Source organism: Cetorhinus maximus, chromosome 17 (genome assembly GCF_964194155.1).
Source record: "Cetorhinus maximus chromosome 17, sCetMax3.hap1.1, whole genome shotgun sequence".
Taxonomy (NCBI): Eukaryota; Metazoa; Chordata; class Chondrichthyes; order Lamniformes; family Cetorhinidae; genus Cetorhinus; species Cetorhinus maximus.
In genome coordinates, this window is record NC_135895.1 from 95,977,742 (window position 1) to 95,996,668 (window position 18,927).

At 42.5% G+C, this 18,927-nt stretch overlaps 2 protein-coding genes across 5 annotated transcripts in view; one reads left to right on the forward strand and one right to left on the reverse strand.

Annotated features, from left to right (window-relative positions):
• LOC144692605 (NADH-cytochrome b5 reductase-like) overlaps positions 1–11,746 on the reverse strand; it is a 28,586-nt gene extending 16,840 nt beyond the window's left edge. For 2 of the 4 annotated variants that reach the window (XM_078561634.1, XM_078561633.1), the window contains exons 1-3: positions 11,019–11,746; positions 7,623–7,799; positions 6,101–6,258 (exon numbers count right to left, since the gene is read on the reverse strand). In XM_078561634.1, coding sequence (XP_078417760.1) covers positions 6,101–6,258; positions 7,623–7,796 — 332 coding nt within the window. In that variant the 5' untranslated portion in view covers positions 7,797–7,799; positions 11,019–11,746. The remainder of the gene's footprint in view (positions 1–6,100; positions 6,259–7,622; positions 7,800–11,018) is intronic. The other 2 variants (XM_078561635.1, XM_078561632.1) reach the window with 2 other exon arrangements.
• A 16-nt stretch (positions 11,747–11,762) lies between these two features.
• The window catches only part of mrpl37 (mitochondrial ribosomal protein L37), a 35,698-nt gene continuing 28,533 nt past the window's right edge, over positions 11,763–18,927 (forward strand). Inside the window, exon 1 of the mRNA XM_078561629.1 lies at positions 11,763–12,285. Coding sequence (XP_078417755.1) covers positions 11,778–12,285 — 508 coding nt within the window. The 5' untranslated portion in view covers positions 11,763–11,777. The remainder of the gene's footprint in view (positions 12,286–18,927) is intronic.

The following is an 18,927-nucleotide window of genomic DNA, read 5'->3' on the forward strand; positions in this document are numbered from 1 at the left end:
CCCTTCAGGAGTAAAAATGCCTTCTTTAATGGGACCGCAATGACTGCTTTTCTTATGGCAAACCAAACACGTGAACTATGAATTATTCTTTTGTTTAAAACTTTAAAAAGCACACTATCCTCTTTATCTATAATATTTTCTTGAGCGTGTGTGTGTGTGTGTGTGAGTGACATAGTATTTAGACTTTCGGGGTGAATGTGTGAATAAATAATCCACAATATTTAAACCCATGAAAACTTGCTGCTGGTTAATCCATTTGACCACACACTCGAGTTAAGAAACACATACATCTTCCTTTCCAAAAAATTGATTATGTACAGTAAGGGAAAGGGAACAAGTGTTTTATTTCTCTCCTATCATTGCCTGTAACACATATTATGGACAAGAGTGAAATACCTTGATAGTTTCTGCAGCATGATTTATCCCCCATATTGAAGAGAGTTACAATTGTCACTTTCCTGAAGTAAGGACGGGAGCAGGGGAAGAGTTCTTAGGATGAGGGCTTATGAGCAGGAGTAGGCCATACAACCCTTTGAGCCTGCTCTGCCATTCAATAAGATCATGGCTGATCTGCCTGTGGTCTCAACTCCACTTTCCTGTCTGCAACCTAATAATTCCTTTGTCTACCAAAAATCTATCTAACTCAGCCTTGAATAAATTCAATGTCCCAGCCTCCACTGCTTTCTGGGAAAAAGAATTCCACAAATTAATGACCCTCAAAGCAAAGAATTCTCATCTCCATCTTAAAAGGGAGATCTCATATTTTTAAACTGCATCCCCTAGTTCTAGTTTCTCCCACAAGAGGAAACATTGGCCTGGTATCCACCCTATCTAGTCCCCTCAGGATCTTATATGTTTCAATAAGATCACCTAGAATTCATCTAAACTCCAAGGCCCAACTGTTCAACCTTTCTTCATAAGATAAGTCCTTCATCCAGGAATGAGTTGAGTGAACTTCCTCTGAACTGCTTCTAACACAATTATGTCTTTTTTCAAATAAGGAGACCAAAACTACACAGTATTCCAGATGTGGTCTCACCAATTCCCTGTAAAGCTGCAGTAAAACTTCTCTACTTATATATTCCATTCCCCTTGCAATAAACGCCAACATTCCATTTGCCTTCCTAATCACTTGCTATACCTGCATACTAACATTTTGTGATTCACGTACCAGGACACCCAGGTCCTTCTGTACCACTGAGTTCTGTAATCTCACTACAGTTAAATAGGAACATAGGAAATAGGAGGAGTAGGCCATTCGGCCTGTTGAGCCTGCTTCATCATTCAAACGGATCATGGTTGATCATCTACTTCTTATGCCATTTTTCTCACTATCCCCATATCCCTTGATGTCATTAGTATCCAGAAATCTATCGATTTCTGCCTTGAACATGCTCGATGACTGAGCTTCCACAGCCCTCTCGGGTAGAGAATTCCAAAGATTTACCACCTCTGAGTGAAGAATAATAGTATACTGCTTTTCTATTCTTCCTGCCAAAGTGGACAAGTTCATATTTTCCCACATTATACTCCATCTACCAAATTTTTGCTCACTCACTTAGCCGATGTAGACTTTTTACCTCCTCTTGACAAATTATTTTCCTAACTATCTTGGTGTCATCGGCAAATTTAGCAACCATACATTTGGTTCCTTCATCCAAGAGATTGATATAGATTATAAATAGTTGAGGCCCTGTGCTGACTGATCCCTGTGGCACTCCACTAGATACAGCTTGCCAACCCAAAAATTGCCCATTTATCCCTACTCTCTGCTTCCTGTTAGCTAACCAATCCTTTAATCATGCTAATATGTTACTCCCTACACCATGAGTTCTTATTTATGTAGTAACCTATGATTGGCAGCTTACCGAATGACTTTTGGAAATTCAAGTACATCACATCTACAGGTTCCCCTTTATCCACCTTGCTTGTTATTTCCTCAAAGAACTCTAATTAATTAGTTAAGCACAATTTTCCCTTCCATAAAACCATGCTGCCTGTTCTTATTATGATTTTCTTAGTATCCCGCTATAACCTCCTTAATAATGGATTCTAGCAATTTCCCAATGACAGATGTTAGACTAACTGGCTAATAATTTCCTGCTTTTTGTCTCCCTCCTTTCTTGAATAAAGGTGTTACATTTGCTATTTCCCAATCTGTTGGGACCCTTCCAGAATCTAAGGAATTTTGGAAGATTACCAGCAATGCCTCTACTATTCCTGCAGCTACTTCTTTTAAGACTAGGATGCAGGCCATCAGGTGGGGACTTGTCAGGCTTTAGGTCTTATTGATATTCAGTACCTTTTCCCTGATGATTATGATTGTTTTAAGTTCCTCCTTCCCTTTCACCTCTTGATTTTCAAGTATCTTTGGGAAATTTTCTAAGTCTTCAACAATGAAGACTTGTTCAACAAGTCTGTTCAACGCTTCTGCCATTTTATTGTTTTCCATTATTAATTCCCTGGACTTATCCTCTAGAGGACCAACACTCGCTTTAGATACTCTTTTCATATTTAAATACGTGTAGAAACTCTTACTATCTGTTCTTATATTTCTAGCTAGCTTTCGCTCATACTCTAACTTTCCCTCTCTGTTTTTAATCATTCTTTGCTTGCTCTTTTTCCTCCCAAATGTATGATGAGTGCATGGAGTATTGCTGTGAGCAAAAACACATCAGTTTTGAGGACATCAGCTGGAATGCCACTAGGGCCGTAGGCTTTGTTGTTCTTCATTGTTTGATTGCTTGTTGCAGATCTCCCATCGATGTGATTCACCCATGGATTCTAACACAGGGTGCTAGGGGGATAGCCTGGAGAGTATCAGCCACCACTGTGGATTCATGGTTGAGAGGTTGTTGAAAACGTTCTTTCCAGCACTATCAGATAACAGTGTCATCTTTAAGAAGAGAAACACCATGCTGTGAGCGAAGGGGACTTTGTCCATTTGATCTTGGTCTATATATGGCCCTGGTGGCTTCAAAAAAGCTTTGTGTGTCATGATGGTCAGCATATAGTTGGATCTCTCGGGCTTTATGTTCCCACCACATGTCCTTTATCTTTCAGACTTGTCTTTGGGTGTCAGCCTTGAACTTTTGGAATGCTGCCTTTTTGTTCTGCCAGGCAATGAAAGTCACTCATTTTTGTTCTAGGGGACTTCACATATTTCAGCATAATTTTCATCAAACCAGTCCTGGTGATGACAATGCTCGAACCCAATGGTCTGGGTACGGGAGTCCAGTACAGCTGACTTTATTTGATCCCGCTGTCTGGAATTGAGTTGGTTGTGTGAAGATTTTCCAGATTGGTCATGAGCTGCACTTGGTCAGTTGTTTAGGTGCTAATCTTCTTCTTCCTGGCTTTTGGGCCTTGCTATGTCTTGGTGCTCGGCGGATGTTCATTACTGACTGAACAAGCCTAAGACCTGTCCAGCAGGCATCAGTCCCCCTCATGGGTTGAGTCATACAGACATCACTTAGACCTCTGTGTCGAACAATTACATAATCTAGGGTGCCAAAGCTTTGATTTAGGATTCAAGTGTTTTTTTATTTGTTCTTCTGGCAGCAGCGGGCCTTTGTTATAATGAGGCCATGCTGAGCACACTTCGTTAACAGGAGGACGCCATTTGCATTTGCTTTTCCCATCCCATTTTTCCCAATAGTTCCGCTCCAGGGATGGGAGTCACGTCCTGAGAAGGATAATCGTTTCTTCTTTTGGGATAGCAGTGATGACTTTATCAAGGTCAGAGAAGAACTTTTCTTTAACATCTTCATCGTAGTTAAGGGTTGGGCATAAGCGCTGATGATGGTGGCATATCAGTTACGGCTGAGTTGTGGGTGAAGTGTTTGGAGCCTTTCATTATACAATTGAGGATTCTGACAGTGCATCCAATATCCTATTCAGGATAGCAAAAGCATTGTGGACACAAGGGTTGCTGTCAGCCTTTCATCTCCAGTAGAAGGTGTACCCCCCTGCTTGTTGTTCCCTCAGCTGCCCCTCCCTAAGAAAGTGGGCCTCACTGAGGATGGTGATGTCAATTTGGAGTCTTGATAGCTCACATGACATGACTGCAGCTCTTCTTTCTGGGTGGTCACTCATGAGGTTATCCATCAGTGTTCTAACATTCCAAGTTACAAAATTTAAAGTTTTCTTTCTTTGACCACAAAGATGGTGACCTGCAGTGTGTGGTTCCCCAGCCAAGAGAATGTGGGACAGTCTATTTTTACGGCACCTATTCTAGCTCCCTGCCTATTTGTGGTGAGCAGAGGATACCCTGTTCAGTCACAGATGTTACTCAAAGATGTCCCAACACAGGTGTCCAAAGATCTTCATGCATCTGTCACCTCTGTGCAGATTCTTGACTGGGGTTCACAGCCCTGTCCCCAGCGCCACAGGATTTAGCAAATGAACCCTAGTAGAAGCTTGCAAGTGATTTTTCTTAATGTGGGGACCTTGGGGTGCCATCATTGTCCACACAATCTTCACAGGCTGTGGTCAGGTTTCAGTAATGTGCCAAACTATGATGACCAACACATCTTGCCACTGCAGCCTTTTTCCGCCTTTGCAGCTAATGAGACACACAATCTTCCTTTGCCTGTTCTGCCATTGAGGAATTTTTGGACCATACTTTGTCTGGCACATCCCATGATCTTGCCACCATGGGTAGTCCTACCAGGAGTAAGGAGCTCCCAACGGCATCGCTGGAGCGCACAAGTCTCTCCATCACGTCAAAGGTGATGATCTGTGGAGGATCTCATTTTGTAGTCTGCAGGCAAATAATTCTGATTCTGTTATTTGTACTGCTGCTTTGGATGCTCCTTAACTTGGCTGGCTTTGTCCCAGTTATTGTTGATTCTGATGCCACTTCTTTACTAGGGCATCCTCACCACCGAGATGAATCTGATCCAACTGGACCATCCTCTAATCTTCCGGAATCTTGTCCAGTGCCTTCCAAAAGGTTAACCTCCTTCCCCCCTCCCCCATCCAATGCCAAAGTTGGAACAACAGTTTCTTTCCCTCTTTGCACCTCCCTCCATAATTTTCACTTGCTCAGGGTGAATGATACCTGGCACTGACAAACATGATTCCTTCCTCCTTACAGAAGCCTCCCTGTCTGGCTACACTTTACAACATGTGCTCTGCCCAAATAATCATGGCTATGGTAGAGGTCTCACCTCCAAGTTGTACACAGGCATCTCCCTACTTCTCTAGTTTCTCCTTCATCTTTCATTTCTCACAACTTTGATTCAAAATCTTCAGAATTTGTTGCCTCAAACGCAATAATACCAAATATATCCACTGCTTTCTCTTCCGTGAGCCTTTGCACTGAGTCAGACCGCAGCCTTAGGGATCTCAAGTCATCCCTGCTAGCCCCATTTTTTTCCCCAATTCATCACCCTATTTTTCCTCTCTCAATGTCACACATCCTATAAACTTCCCTGGCCAGATCAATAGTCACCTACTTAACCTGACCATATCTCATGGTCCCTCCCTTTGTTCCTGTATCTCAATCTTTGATAAGGTTATCTCTGACAATTGCTTGCATCCCTTACTCCCTATCCTCCTCCAATTCCACTATTTTTACCATCTCTAAATGGAAGAAACTCTCCTGTAGGTCGAACATCTCAGCACTGTCAGTGAAACTGGGGCTGCCATCAGCAGCATTACTGTAAAGAAAAGAGTCTATTAAAATGTTCTCAAAATTATTTAATTTAGACAAATTTGGATGAGATGTTAAGCTGAGGCTCCATCTGCCTGCTTGGATCGATGTAAAAGATCCATGGCAATATTTTGTAAAAGAGCAGATCCCCAGTGTCCCAGTCAATATTTATCTCTCAACCAATATCAGAATAATGAGATTATCTGGTCATTATCACGTTGCTGTTTGTGGGAGTTGGCTATGTGAAAATTAGCTGCTATGTTTCCCACATTACCACAGTGACTACGCTTCAAAAGTACTTCATTGACTCTAAAGTGCTCTGAGATGTCTGGTGGTTGTGAAACTTCCCATATAAATGCAAGTCTTTCTTTCTGTTTTTCATAGTATTGATCTGAATGACCAATACCTTGAATATAAATAAATAGTTCTCCCCAGGTCTCTTACCTGGCTACAATGTGCTGTCCTACAGTCAACCCCAGACAGCATCCACTGGGCAGCTGGAATCTATACAGGTAAATGTCAGCTGTCTGCTGCTCCACACACTCTATCTGAAAAGCACTCCATTTCTCAGTTCCAATTAACCGCAAGTCATTCTGCTTTGACTGAAACAAGACATGAAATAAGATATTTTCTAATTAATAATAGCCAACGTCATTGAATTTCTGTTCCATTTGGGAAGTTCTATGCTGAAACAAGGAAGATTGAGATGCATAAGCCCACAGCATTCATTTGTGCTTACATCAAGATGGATTTCAGATAGTTACCACAACACAGTGTTTGAATTTCACCTTCTGCCATCCACACATTATTTCTCTTCTAATCTGTCAGAGTAAACTTTCTTTCACACCTAAAAAATGGTCTTATTGAGAAGCAGTGCCATTTATATAATATATAACTCTTGTAGTCAAAGCAGAATGTTTCTTTTTAAACAGTATGACCTTACAACTGAAAGTTTGTTATGATTGTTGTGAAGAATTACTAGACATGAAAACAATTTGTTTTCAGTTTCAAAACCATTTATTATTGACCATCCCACTATTAAAAATGTACCAGTGTGCTATTATATAGACTGGTCATTGTCTCAGGATCTGTGCTGCATACATAGGTCTTGGATTTGTAGCAAAGTCAGCGATGCATGCACTAGCCCACCTGTCCAGGGTCAGTATACTAATCTAGTACTCTAGTCCTTCTCCGACCTGTTCCAGATCATTATTTTTTACACTGGTCTCGGATCTGTCCAACAAGCAGTGCTGCATACAGCAACCCCAACGTGCCCTTGACCCCATAAACTGGCCCTAGGTCTAACCATCAGTGAGTTCTGGAACACGTTAGTTTTAAAACTCCAACTAACCTTCCAAATCTACATCCTATCCAGTTTGTATCCAAATCACTTGTTGTACAATGCTGTTTTTGTTTCTAAACTAACTAAACTAAAGTACCCAGCTGTTTCACGACTTATCAAGGGTCTGACTTACATTCAAATGATATTTACTAAACTTGTTAACTGTACTCAGACACACCATGTGCAAATTATTTTATTTTAGGCATAAGGATTGCAGTGGTGTTAATCTTTTTGTGCTAATATTCTCCCTTTCTCTCCTGAAGATGCAAACTTTCAGTACAGTATAGACCCACAAATTCTTATGGTCCTCTCATATCCAAATGGGAATTTTTTGAGCTTGGATGAAGCCAACTTGCAACAGATTATCCCTCTATGGTGGCATCAATGTCAAGCCAGATCCACGTCCCACCAGACACACACACTCAAGTAGGGCTCACCTCAGTATTAATCCGGAACTTTCTAGTTTGTATAGTTCAGAACAACATGACCCACTTATCCATTGGGACCTGGCAGCAGGAGGCCACAGGTGGAGGGAGAAGGCATATGGAGAAGCCTTGCATTCATTTTAACAGCAACTATGTTTGACAACACACAGCTTTGGAAGGATTTCCAATCTACATTTACCTCATTTCTCTGAATCAGAAGACTTTGATCTCCTTTAGCTTTTGCCTGCTCCCATTGCTTGAGTTCCCGTTCATAAATATCGAATACACATGGTTTGCATCCACTACCACAACACTGAGTGGGCAAAGGCTCTTGTGGTCGAAGAGAAAACCATTCATCCTCATTATCAGCCATCACCTGCAAAATACAATAGAAATTTTTTAAAAGTAACAGTCTACAACTTATCTTTAACTTGTTAAGTACAAAGACTTAACCCTTCACCATAGGCACAACCATCTTCAGCTGCTTCATCAATGACCTTCCTTCCATCATAAGGTCAGAAGTGGGGATGTTCACTGATGATTGCACAATGTTCAGTACATTTGCATATTTCAGATACTGAAGCAGACCATGTCCAAATGCAGCAAGACCTGGACAATGTCCAGGCTTGGGCTGACAAGTGGCAAGTAACATTTGAGCCACAAAAGTGCCAGGCAATGACCATCTCCAACAAAGGAGAATCTAACCATCGCCCCTTGACATTCAATGGCGTTACCATCGCTGAAAACCGCACTATCAACATCCTGGGGGTTATCATTGACCAGAAACTGAACTGGACTAGCCATATAAATACTGTGGCTACAAGAGCAGGTGAGAGGCTAGGAATCCTGCTGCGAGCAACTCACCTCCTGACTCCCCAAAGCCTGTCCACAATCTACAAGGCACAAGTCAGGAGTGTAATGAAATACTCTCTACTTGTCTGGATGAGCACAGCTCCAACAACATTCAAAAAGTTTGACAACCATCCAGGACAAAGCAGCCAGCTTGATTGGCAACCCATCCACAAACATTCATTCCCTCCACTACTGACGTAAAGTGGCAACAGTGTGTACCATCTATAAGAAGTACTGCAGGAACTCACCAAGGCTCCTCAGACAGCACCTTCCAAACCAAGACCACTACCATCTAGAAGGACAAGGGCAGCAGACACATGGGAACACAACTGCCTGGAAGGTCACCTCCAAGCCACTCACCATCCTGACTTGGAAATATATCGTCGTTCTTTCACTGTTACTGGGTCAAAACCCTGGAACTCCCTCCCTAATAGCACTGTGGGTGTACCTACCCAACATGGACTGCAGTGGTTCAAGAAAGCAGCTCGCCACCACTTTCTCAAACAATTAGGGATGGGCAATAAGTGCTGGCCTAGCTAGTGATGCCCACATCCCATAAAACAAAAGATTTCACAAGTTATATTCTGACTTATATTTTTAACTGCAGAGAATTTTGGAAGACAGCTTTCAAGTCATATTTGTAAAGGTTTAACTCTAATAATGGCTACAGAGCATGTGCATAAGGAGCTATGTCACAGTGATGTCACTCACTGAGAGAAGATGACTTGAGAAGCATCTGAGAGAGTAGCTCCAGCTGAGTCTTGGTCTTACTTAACCATTGTAAATAGTTAGTATGTAAATAAATGTGTTTTCAACAAAAGACTGTTACGGACTGATGGAAGCAGTACACAGTTAATTCTAGCTCCACTTCTCCACAGGTATTAACAATAGATTAAATATTTAATTCACCCACAAAACTGGCCTATTGTTACCCTTTGATACTATTATTCCCAGTATAAAAAGACCCTAACCAGACATTTTTCAATAAACACAAAAAGATTGATTTATTAAAAAACAAACATCTTTTTTAAAACATCTGTTTCATAAATTCAGAATAAGTTGGCATTGGAACAATTTCATATAGAACCAGTCAGCACAGTATCCATTTAATAAATTCAACAACTTGTATTTATGTAGCACCTTTAATGTAGTAAAACATCCTAAGGTGCTTCACAGTGGCACTATAAAACAAAATATGACATTGAGCCACCTAAGCAGATATTGAGGTAAATTACCAAAAGATGCAGGTTTTAAGGAGTGTCTTAAAAGAGGGAAGTGAGGTAAAGAGGGGGAGGGGTTTAGGGAGGGAATTCCAGAGCTTAGATCCCAGGCAGCTGAAGCCACAGTCACCAATGATGGAACAATTAAAATTGGAGATGCTCAAGAGGTCAGAATTAGAGGAACACAGATACCTCGAGGGTTGTGGGGCTGGAGGAGATTACAGAGATAGGGGGGTTATGGAGGGATTTGAAAACAGGGATGTAAATTTTAAAATCGAGGCATTGTTTGTCCAGGAGCCAATGTAAGTCAGTGATCACAGGGGTGATGGATGAATGGGACTTGGTGTGGCATCAAGTTTACAGATGCGCTGTATGGGTCTGAGAGCTGGAACCTAAATAAGGCTGATGAGAAGTGGATTACAGCTTTTGAAATATGGCTCTGACGAAGAGTTCTTAGAAACAGCTGGACGGAGCGAAGAACCAATGGATTTTTTTGCAAGAAAATTGGAGTTCTAGGATATCGTGGGCTTTTAGCTGAAGTGGAGAAGCGGAAATTAGAAAGTATGACAACTGGAAAAGGCAATGTGAGAGACTGGTGTTGTCGACAATAGAAGGTGGAATATCAGGAAAGGACAGGCCAGGCTGGAGAAGGATTGGATGGGTGGACATCATCAGAAACTGGAGGAGGGAAAAAACGACAGCAACACACAGAATTGCAGTGAACAGAGAGAGAAGCCTACGGCCCATCGTGGACTGTGGCTAGAGAACATGGGAGGTTGGTCAGAAGTGCCTAGGAATTGTCAAGTCTGGAGGTAGCAAAGGCATGGATGAAGGTTTCAATAGCAGATGAACTGAGGCAGGGGTGGAGACAGACTACATTACAGAGGTAAAGATCATGGTCATAGTGATGCCGTGGATATGTGGCTGATAGCTCATCTCGGGGTCAAATATGACACCAAGATTTCAAACAGTTTGGTTCAGCCTGAGACAGGTGCCAGGTAAAGGGATGGAGTCAGTGGCTAGGATCAATCAGACAGCAACCTGCATATTAATGTTACTAAGGACATCTTGTCAATAAATTATCTTATCCATAACTAACTTTCAAATTCAAATCCATCAGCATGAAACATATGTTCATATTGGACAGGTCTAATATTTTATCGGTCACAGACAGCTACTTAATGATTAATCATTTTTCTCTCCAAATGTCAGATTGGCCCACTAGTAGAAAACTTACTTCTGAATTACAAAGTTGCAAGTTCAAGGCACATTCCAGTGCTTATACGCATAATGTAGGCTGGCACCAAATCAGTCAAGAGTAATGCATTGTCAGAGGTGCTGTTCTCCAAATGAGATATTAAAAACTAGATAGGGTAGTGTAATGGTTACCATACTGGACTAAATCCCACAATGAGAATTTGAATTCAGTATTTTAAAATGTGGAAATAGAAAGCTGGTATCAGTAAAAGTTACTCCTGACTGTTTATTAATGTCATTTAGGGGAGAAAACCTGAGGTCCTTACTTTTTCTCAATGTTGACTCTTGACTGCCCCCTGAAGTGGTCTAGCAAGCCACTCAGTTATGCCAAACTGCTACAAAGAACTGCAGAAGATTAAGAAGATCCACCATCACGTTTTCAAGGGCATCTAAGGATGGGCAATAAATTCCACCCTTGTCAGCAACACCTACACCCCAGCAATAAAGAAAACAACAAAATAGGAGATGCCTGTTCCAGTCGACTTAAAAAGATCTCATGTTATTCAAAGGGGTAGGGGGGTTTACTCCTGATATCCTGGTCAACATTTATTCCTTATCCCTGTAGGTGGGACATTGCTGTTCACAAACTGGCAACTGTGTTTCCCTACAAAACAAGTGACCTCTCTTCAAAAGTAGTTCGTTGGCTGTGGTTTGTATGGGATGCCCTGCGAATGTGAAAGATGTTTGACAAAAGCGCCTTCCTTCTTTCAACTTCTCCATTTGAAAATTACAAAGCAAAAAAAAACTAAGTCTCACAAGACTGGTGTTCCAATGCTGGATAATGATATAAAGCCCAGGGAGAGACAAAAGAAAATCATATTTTAAAGTAAGGCAGCCGCTCACGAATTAAGTGTTCTCATCTGGCACGGCATTTGGAGTAGCACAGGCCATAGTAGCAGCCTTAGTCTCAGCAAGGGAAAAAATCTGTCCGAACCAGTTCACCCTCTCCTGACAACCTTCCACAATCAGCAACTGTCACCTTTGACTCCGTCTACTCGATCGTCCTCTTCTCTCATTGGTGGAATATGACATTACCCTGTGTCTGTATGGTCACATCCAATGTCAATCAAACACGCAAGACAGACGAGGTCAAAGTTCAACACCCGCCATGCCTTTCAGAACCTTGTTGCCAGAGTAACGCGGCCGGGCCTAATATTTCTCCTGCAGCCTCGGATTTACCGGCCGATCTTGTTTTTAAATTCCCCGCGATGTGGAGCGGGGGTTCGCGTGTCCGGGCGCTAAATTTAGTGCCGGCGTTGTCAGGCTGCCGTCTGCTCCATGTCACCGCCGGGTTGTCCGCTCAGGCCCAGCGGCTGCAGAAGAAATTGGAGCCGGTGGAAATCCCGGGCCTGGAGCCCATCACATACTGGGACAGGATGCATTACGTGCCGGGCTTGGCTGACCCCAAGTGCCCGGTCTGGGACAGAGGTTGGGAAGACCCGTTCCACCGCCGGGGTCCCAAGTATGAGGAAATGCCGCTGTATAAGGAGAAGCCATGTTACACATTCCACCAGAGAACCAAGATGCTGGAGGGTAAGGATTGGGCTGCCCGGGTACTAAACTGCCCTAAACGGTTCGTCAATGGGCCAGCTTTTTGCTGCTCTGATTAGTTCGCGTTTCAGTGTCTAGATTGGCCATTTTGTACAGTTTGGGAGGAAAAAAAATTCGAGGCCCATTGGATCCCACTGAGGTGCAGACGGTCTTTGCTCAGGAGGCCAGCTTTACCATGCAATCCATCAATGAAGGGTGCAGGAGGGCTTGTCAGGAGCAGCATCAGATGTACCTAAAAATGAGGTGTCAACCTAGTGAAACTACAGCACAGGAAGACTTATGTGCCAAGCAGCATAAGCAGCAAGTGATAGCCAGAGCTAAGTGATTCCACAACCAACAGGTCAGATCTAAGCTCCGCACAGTCCTGCCACATCCAGTTGTGAATGGTGGTGGGCAATTAAACAACTCACGAGGAGGAGGCTCCACAAATATCGCCATCCTCAATGATGTGGGGAGCCCAGCACATCAGTGGGAGAGATAAGGCTAAAACATTTGCAACAATCTTCAGTCGGAACTGCTGAGTGGATGATCCATCTCGGCTTCCTCCTGAGACGCCCAGCATCACAGATGCCAGTCTTCAGCCAATTTGATTCACTCCACGTGATATCAAGAAACAACTGTATGCACTGGATATGGCAAAGGCTTTGGGCCTTGACAATATTCTGGCAATAGTACTGAAGATTTATGCTCCAGAACTAGTCACGCCCCTAGCCAAGCTGTTCCAGTACAGCTACAACACTGGCATCTACCCGGCAATGTGAAAAATTGCCCAGGTATGTCTTGTTCACAAAAAGCAGGACAAATCAAACCTGACCAATTACCGCCCCATCAGTCTTCTCTCGATTATCAGTAACGTGATGGGAGGGGTCATCAACATAGAAATGTAGGAAATAGGAGCAGGAGTAGGTCATTTGGCCCTTCGAGCCTGCTCCACTATTCAACATGATCATGGCTGATCTTCTATCTCAAAGCCTTACTCCCACTCTCTCCCCGTACCCCTTGCCACCTTTAGTTTCTAGAAATCTTATCTATTTCCTTCTTAAATATATTCAATGACTTGGCTTCCACAGCCTTCTGTGGTAGAGAATTCCACAGGTTCACCACCCTCTGAGTGAAGAAGTTTCTCCTCATCTCAGTCCTAAGTGGTCTACCCCATATCCTGAGATTGTGACCCCTTGTTCTAGATGCCCCAGACAGGGGAAACATCCTCTCTGCATTCAGTCTGTCCAGCCCTGTCAGAATTTTATATGTTTCAATGAGATCCCATCTCATTCTTCTAAACTCCAGTGTATACAGGCCTAGTTGACCCAATATCTCCTCATATGACAATCCTTCCATCCTAGGAATCAGTCTGGTGAACCTTTGCTGCATTCCCTCTGTGGCAAGTATATCCTTTCTGAGGTAAGGAGACCAAAACTCTACATAATACTGCAGGTGTGGTCTCACCAAGGCCCTGTACAGCTGCAGTAAAACATCCTTGCTCCTATACTCAAATCGTCTTACAATGAAGGCCAACATACCATTTGCCTTCCTAACTGCTTGCTGCCCCTGCATGCTTGCTTTCAGTGACTGGTGGCCAAGGATACCCAGGTCCCTTTGTCCATCAACATTTCCCAATCTATCACCATTTAAATACAACTTTGCTATTCTGTTATTCCTACTGAAGTGGATAGCTTCACACTTATCTATGTTATACTGCATCTGTCATGTATTTGCTCACTCGCCCAACTTGTCTAAATTGTCTTGAAGCCTCTTTACATCCACCTCACCACTCCCATTCCCACCTAGTTTTGTGTCATCAGCAAGCTTGGAAATATATATTTTTTTATTAATTCACAGGATGTGGGCTTCGCTGGCTGGGCCAACATTTATTGCCCATCCCTAGTTGCCCTTGAGTAGGTGGTGGTGAGCTGTCTTCTTGAACCGCTGCAGTCCAAGAAGGCAGCTCATCCCCACCTTCTCAAGGGCAACTAGGGATGGGCAATAAATGCTGGCCTAGTCAACGCAATAAAAAATTTTTTTATTTTTTTATTTTTTTCCAAGTTTTCTGACGACACAAACTAGGTGGGAATGTGAGTGGTATTACATTTGGTCCCCTCATCTAAATCATTGATACATATACTGTGAATAGATGGGACCCAAGCACTGATCCCTGCAGTACTCTATGAGTACCTGCCACTCCGAAAAAGATCCATTTATCCTACTCTCTGTTTCCTGTCCATCAACTAATTCTCAATCCCATTTGCTTTAATTTTGCACACAAACTTCTTATATGGGACTTTATCCAAAGCTTTTTGAAAATCCATATATACCACATCCACTGGTTCTCCCTTATCTATTCTACTAGTTACACCCTCAAAAAAGTCCAGCAGGTTTCTCAAACATGATTTCCCTTTCATAAGTCCATGTTGACTTTGTCTAATCCTGTTAATATTTTCTAAGTGTCCTGTCATCACATCCTTTCTAATACACTATAGCATTTTTCCTACTACTGATGTTAGGCTAACTGGATTGTAATTCCCTGTTTTCTACCTCCTTTTTTAAATAGTAGGGTTATATTTGCCACCTTCCAATCTGTCAAGACTGTTCCAGAATCTATAGAATTTTGGAAGATGACAACCAATGTATCCACTATTTCCGTGGCTACCCCTTTTAGTACCCGGGGATGTAGATTATTAGGCCCAGGGGATTTATCAGCTTTCAGTCCCAATAATTTCTCCAGCACTATTTCTTTTTTTACTAATGCTAATTTCCTTCCATTCCTCCTTCTCACTAGAGGCTTGGTTCCCTAACATTTCTGGGAAGTTATTTATGTCTTCTTCTGTGAAGACAGAACTAAAGTAGTTGTTTAATTGCTCTGCCATTCCCTTGTTCTCTATTCAAAATTCTCTTATTTTGAACTATAAGGGACCTACATTTGTTCTCACCAATCTTTTTCTTTTTACATACTTATAGGAACTTTTATAGTCCACTTTTATGTTCCTTGCAAGTTTACTCTCATACTCTACTTTTCCCCTCTTAATCAATCTCTTGGTCCTCCTTTGCTGAATTCTAAACTGCTCCCAGTCCTTGGGCTTGCTGCTTTTTCTAGCGACTTTATGTGACTCCTCTTTGGATCCAATACTATCATTAATTTCTTTTGTTAGCAATGGTTGGGCCGCTTTACCTATTGTGTTTTTGTGCCAGCAGTGCTATCAAGCTGCACTTGCTTAGCAAAAACCTGCTCACAGTTTGGGTTCCATCAGGGTCACTCAGCTCCTGACATCATTACAGCCTTGGTTCAAACATGGACAAAAGAGCTGAACTCCAGAGGTGACGTGAGAGTGACTGCCCTTAACATCAAGGCAGCATTTGGCTGAGTGTGGCATCAAGGAGCCCTAGCAAAACTGGAGTCAATGGGAATCAGGGGAAAACTCTGCTGGTTGGAGTTGTATCTAGCACAAAGGAAGCTGGTTGTGGTCATTAGAGGTCAATCATCTCAGTTCCAGGACATCACTGCAGGAGTTCCTCAGGGTAGTGTCCTAGGCCCAACCATCTTCAGCTGCTTCATCAATGACCTTCCTCCCCTCATCAGGTTGGAAGTGAGAATGTTCGCTGATGATTGCACAATGTTGAGTGATTCGCCACCCCTCAGATATTGAAGCAGTCCATGTCCAAATGTAGCAAGACACGGACAATATCCAGGCTAGGGCTGGCAAGTGGCCACACAAGTGCCAGATAATGACCATCTCCAACAAGAGAGAATCTAACCATCACCCCTTGATATTTAATGGCATTACCATGACTGAGTCCCCCACTATCAACATCCTGGGAGTTACCATTGACCGGAAACTGAAGTGGATTAGCCATATAAATACTGTGGCTACAAGAGCAGGTCAGAGGCTAGGAATCCTGCGTCAAGTAACTCACTTCCTGACTCCCCAAAGCCTGTCCACGATCTACAAGGCACAAGTCAGGAGTGTGATGGAACACTCTCCACTTGCCTGGATGACTGCAGCTCAAACAACATTCAAGAAGCTTGACACTATCCAGGCCAAAGCCGCCCACTTGATTGGAAACCCATCCACAAATATTCACTCCCTCCACCATCGACCCAAGATGCACTGCAGGAACTCACAAAGGCTCCTAAGAAAGCACCTTCCAAACCCACAACTGCTACCATCTAGAAGGACAAGGGCAGCAGACACATGGGAACACTACCACCTGCAAGTTCCACTCCAAGCCACTCAACCATCCTGACTTGGAAATATATCACTGTTTCTTCTCTGTCACTGGGTCAAAATCCTGGAACTTCCTTCTACTAACACTGTAGGCATACCTATTCCATATGGACTGAAGCAGCTCAAGAAGGTATATCACCACCATCTTCTCAAGGGCAATTAGGGATGAGCAATAAATGCTGGCCTAGGCAGCGATGCCCACGTCCCATGAATGAATTTTTGAAAAATAAATGTGTAGGGGAAAAGGGGGCCAAACAAAGAGATAGACTGCGCAACTCTTAACACATTCAATCTGCAACTGTGCAAAACATTGGAAATAATAAATGGGAATTAAGGCATTAAATAGAATTGAATGTTAAAAAAAGTGATGACATCCTTTTTCAGCACCTCATCCCCTGGTCTAAAGTTTATTGCGGGTTACAGCGCCATCTCTCTCTGGACACCTGCCCAGGCTGAACCAGATGGTGCAAATTCTTGGTGTGCTATTTACTGAGACGGTGTACTTCCATGACACTGCCACCACAGAAATGCCAACCCACCTTCTCATAAATCATGAGACAAACTTTCAAAAGTAAAAGATCTGGTGGAAAATCATAAGTTGCTATTTTTTGAAACATAAAGTAACATAGATTGACAGTTTGTTTTCAAAATTCAGTAGTGGCTCATTTAACCTGGAACAGATTGGAGCTCTTTTGAAAAAAAAACGATGTGTTTCTGAAAATGCTTTACATAATTTTCTGTAAGTTTCCTGTTATTTGGGTATGATTATGGCTGCACTTGAGGGAAGGGGGTTAAATGCCACATTATTTTCTGAGGCCAAGGAGTCTGCAGCAAAACGCACTGGATGTAGAACTCAGGCTTCACAGCTGTCGGAAACCAGACACGGAGAGGAGAGCGTTCCTCATCATGTTAGTGTATTTGCATGCATCAGTCTATTAGTTAGACTGATGTATCTCTTAAATGAATTTGGCTGCAAATATTAATTTTTAATGTCTTTGATAACTAACATGCAAGTGTGCAATGTCCCTGTGTTATTTATAAATGTTTTTATGTATATCAGTTAGTTTGAGCAGTTAATTTTAACTGTTGTGTATAAATATATTTATCTGTGTTACTGATCAGTACATTGCCCTATTTCCCATCTTTTCTTTCCAATGTATTTGGGCTCTTCCCTTTATAGTTTGTTGAAATTAGCCTTAGTTAACGTACATTTATCATTAACTGTTTCCCCTCCTTTTCAGTTTTAATATCAAACCTTCTGACCATTATGTCCCAAGTGTATCCCTAGAAAGAGCTGTGAATTCTGAATCCTGTTTGAGTTTTGGTGGCAATGCTGTGTGTGCAGCAGGTCAGCAGGTGTTTGAATACTGAGAATCCAGTAGATCCCTGTCCACTCTGCACCAAACCCTAGATTGCTACCTTTCCTACCAACTCCCTGTCATTCTCACAGTGACTCTCAGTCCATCATCTGCCATCTTTGTCCTAGCTGTGGTACTCACAAGTCTGTGGCCCGTTCCCCATAAGTCAGTTGGAGGCTTTGTTTCCATACTGAAGGGGAAAGTAGCCCTTGTCATGTGATCCACTGGGGCAGAGCAGGACCTGTTTATTCCCGTCAAAAATATCCTTGCTTTTAACACCACTAGATTCACACTCTAACATTCTCTTATTGCTGTGTTCTCTGACCTATCTTGGCTTCTGGCTAAGCAACAGCTTGATTTTAAAATTCTCACCCTTATTTTCAAATCATTGCGTGGCTTGACCCTCCACCTATCTCTGTAAACTTCTTCAGCCCTTCAACATATCTGCACTGCTCCAATTCTGGCTTCTTGCACATTCATGATTTTAATCACTGCACCATTGGCGGCTACGGCTTCAGCTGCCATGGCCCTAAGCAATGGACCTTGCTCCCCAAACCTCCCTTCCTTTCCTCCATTAAGACACTACTTAAGGCCTTTCTATTTGATCAAGCTTTTGGTCATCAGCCCTAATACTCCCTTGGTGTCAAATTTTGTTTAACGCTTTTGTGTCGTGGGATGTTATATTACGTTAAAGGGCTGTATAACTGCAAGGTGTTGTTGTTGACTACTCATCCCCACTGTCCACAATTGACAATGTATACAAGTATTCTGTTCCTCACTGCATCCTGCTTGCTGATCACCTCTTGCCTCCCTGATTTATATTGACTCTCTTAAAGAGAGTTCAAGAGGAGACAACATGTAAATGGGAGCAGAAAGTTGCAAAGAGGTAGTGGTAAATTAAGTGAGTAGGCAAAACTGTGCTAGATGAAGTGTATTATGGAAAAGTATTGGTCACCTTCTTTGGACCTAAGATCAGAGCATATTCTAAATGGCGAAAAGCTAGGGATTGTGGATGACCAGAGAGATTGAGAAGACCAAGTGCAAAA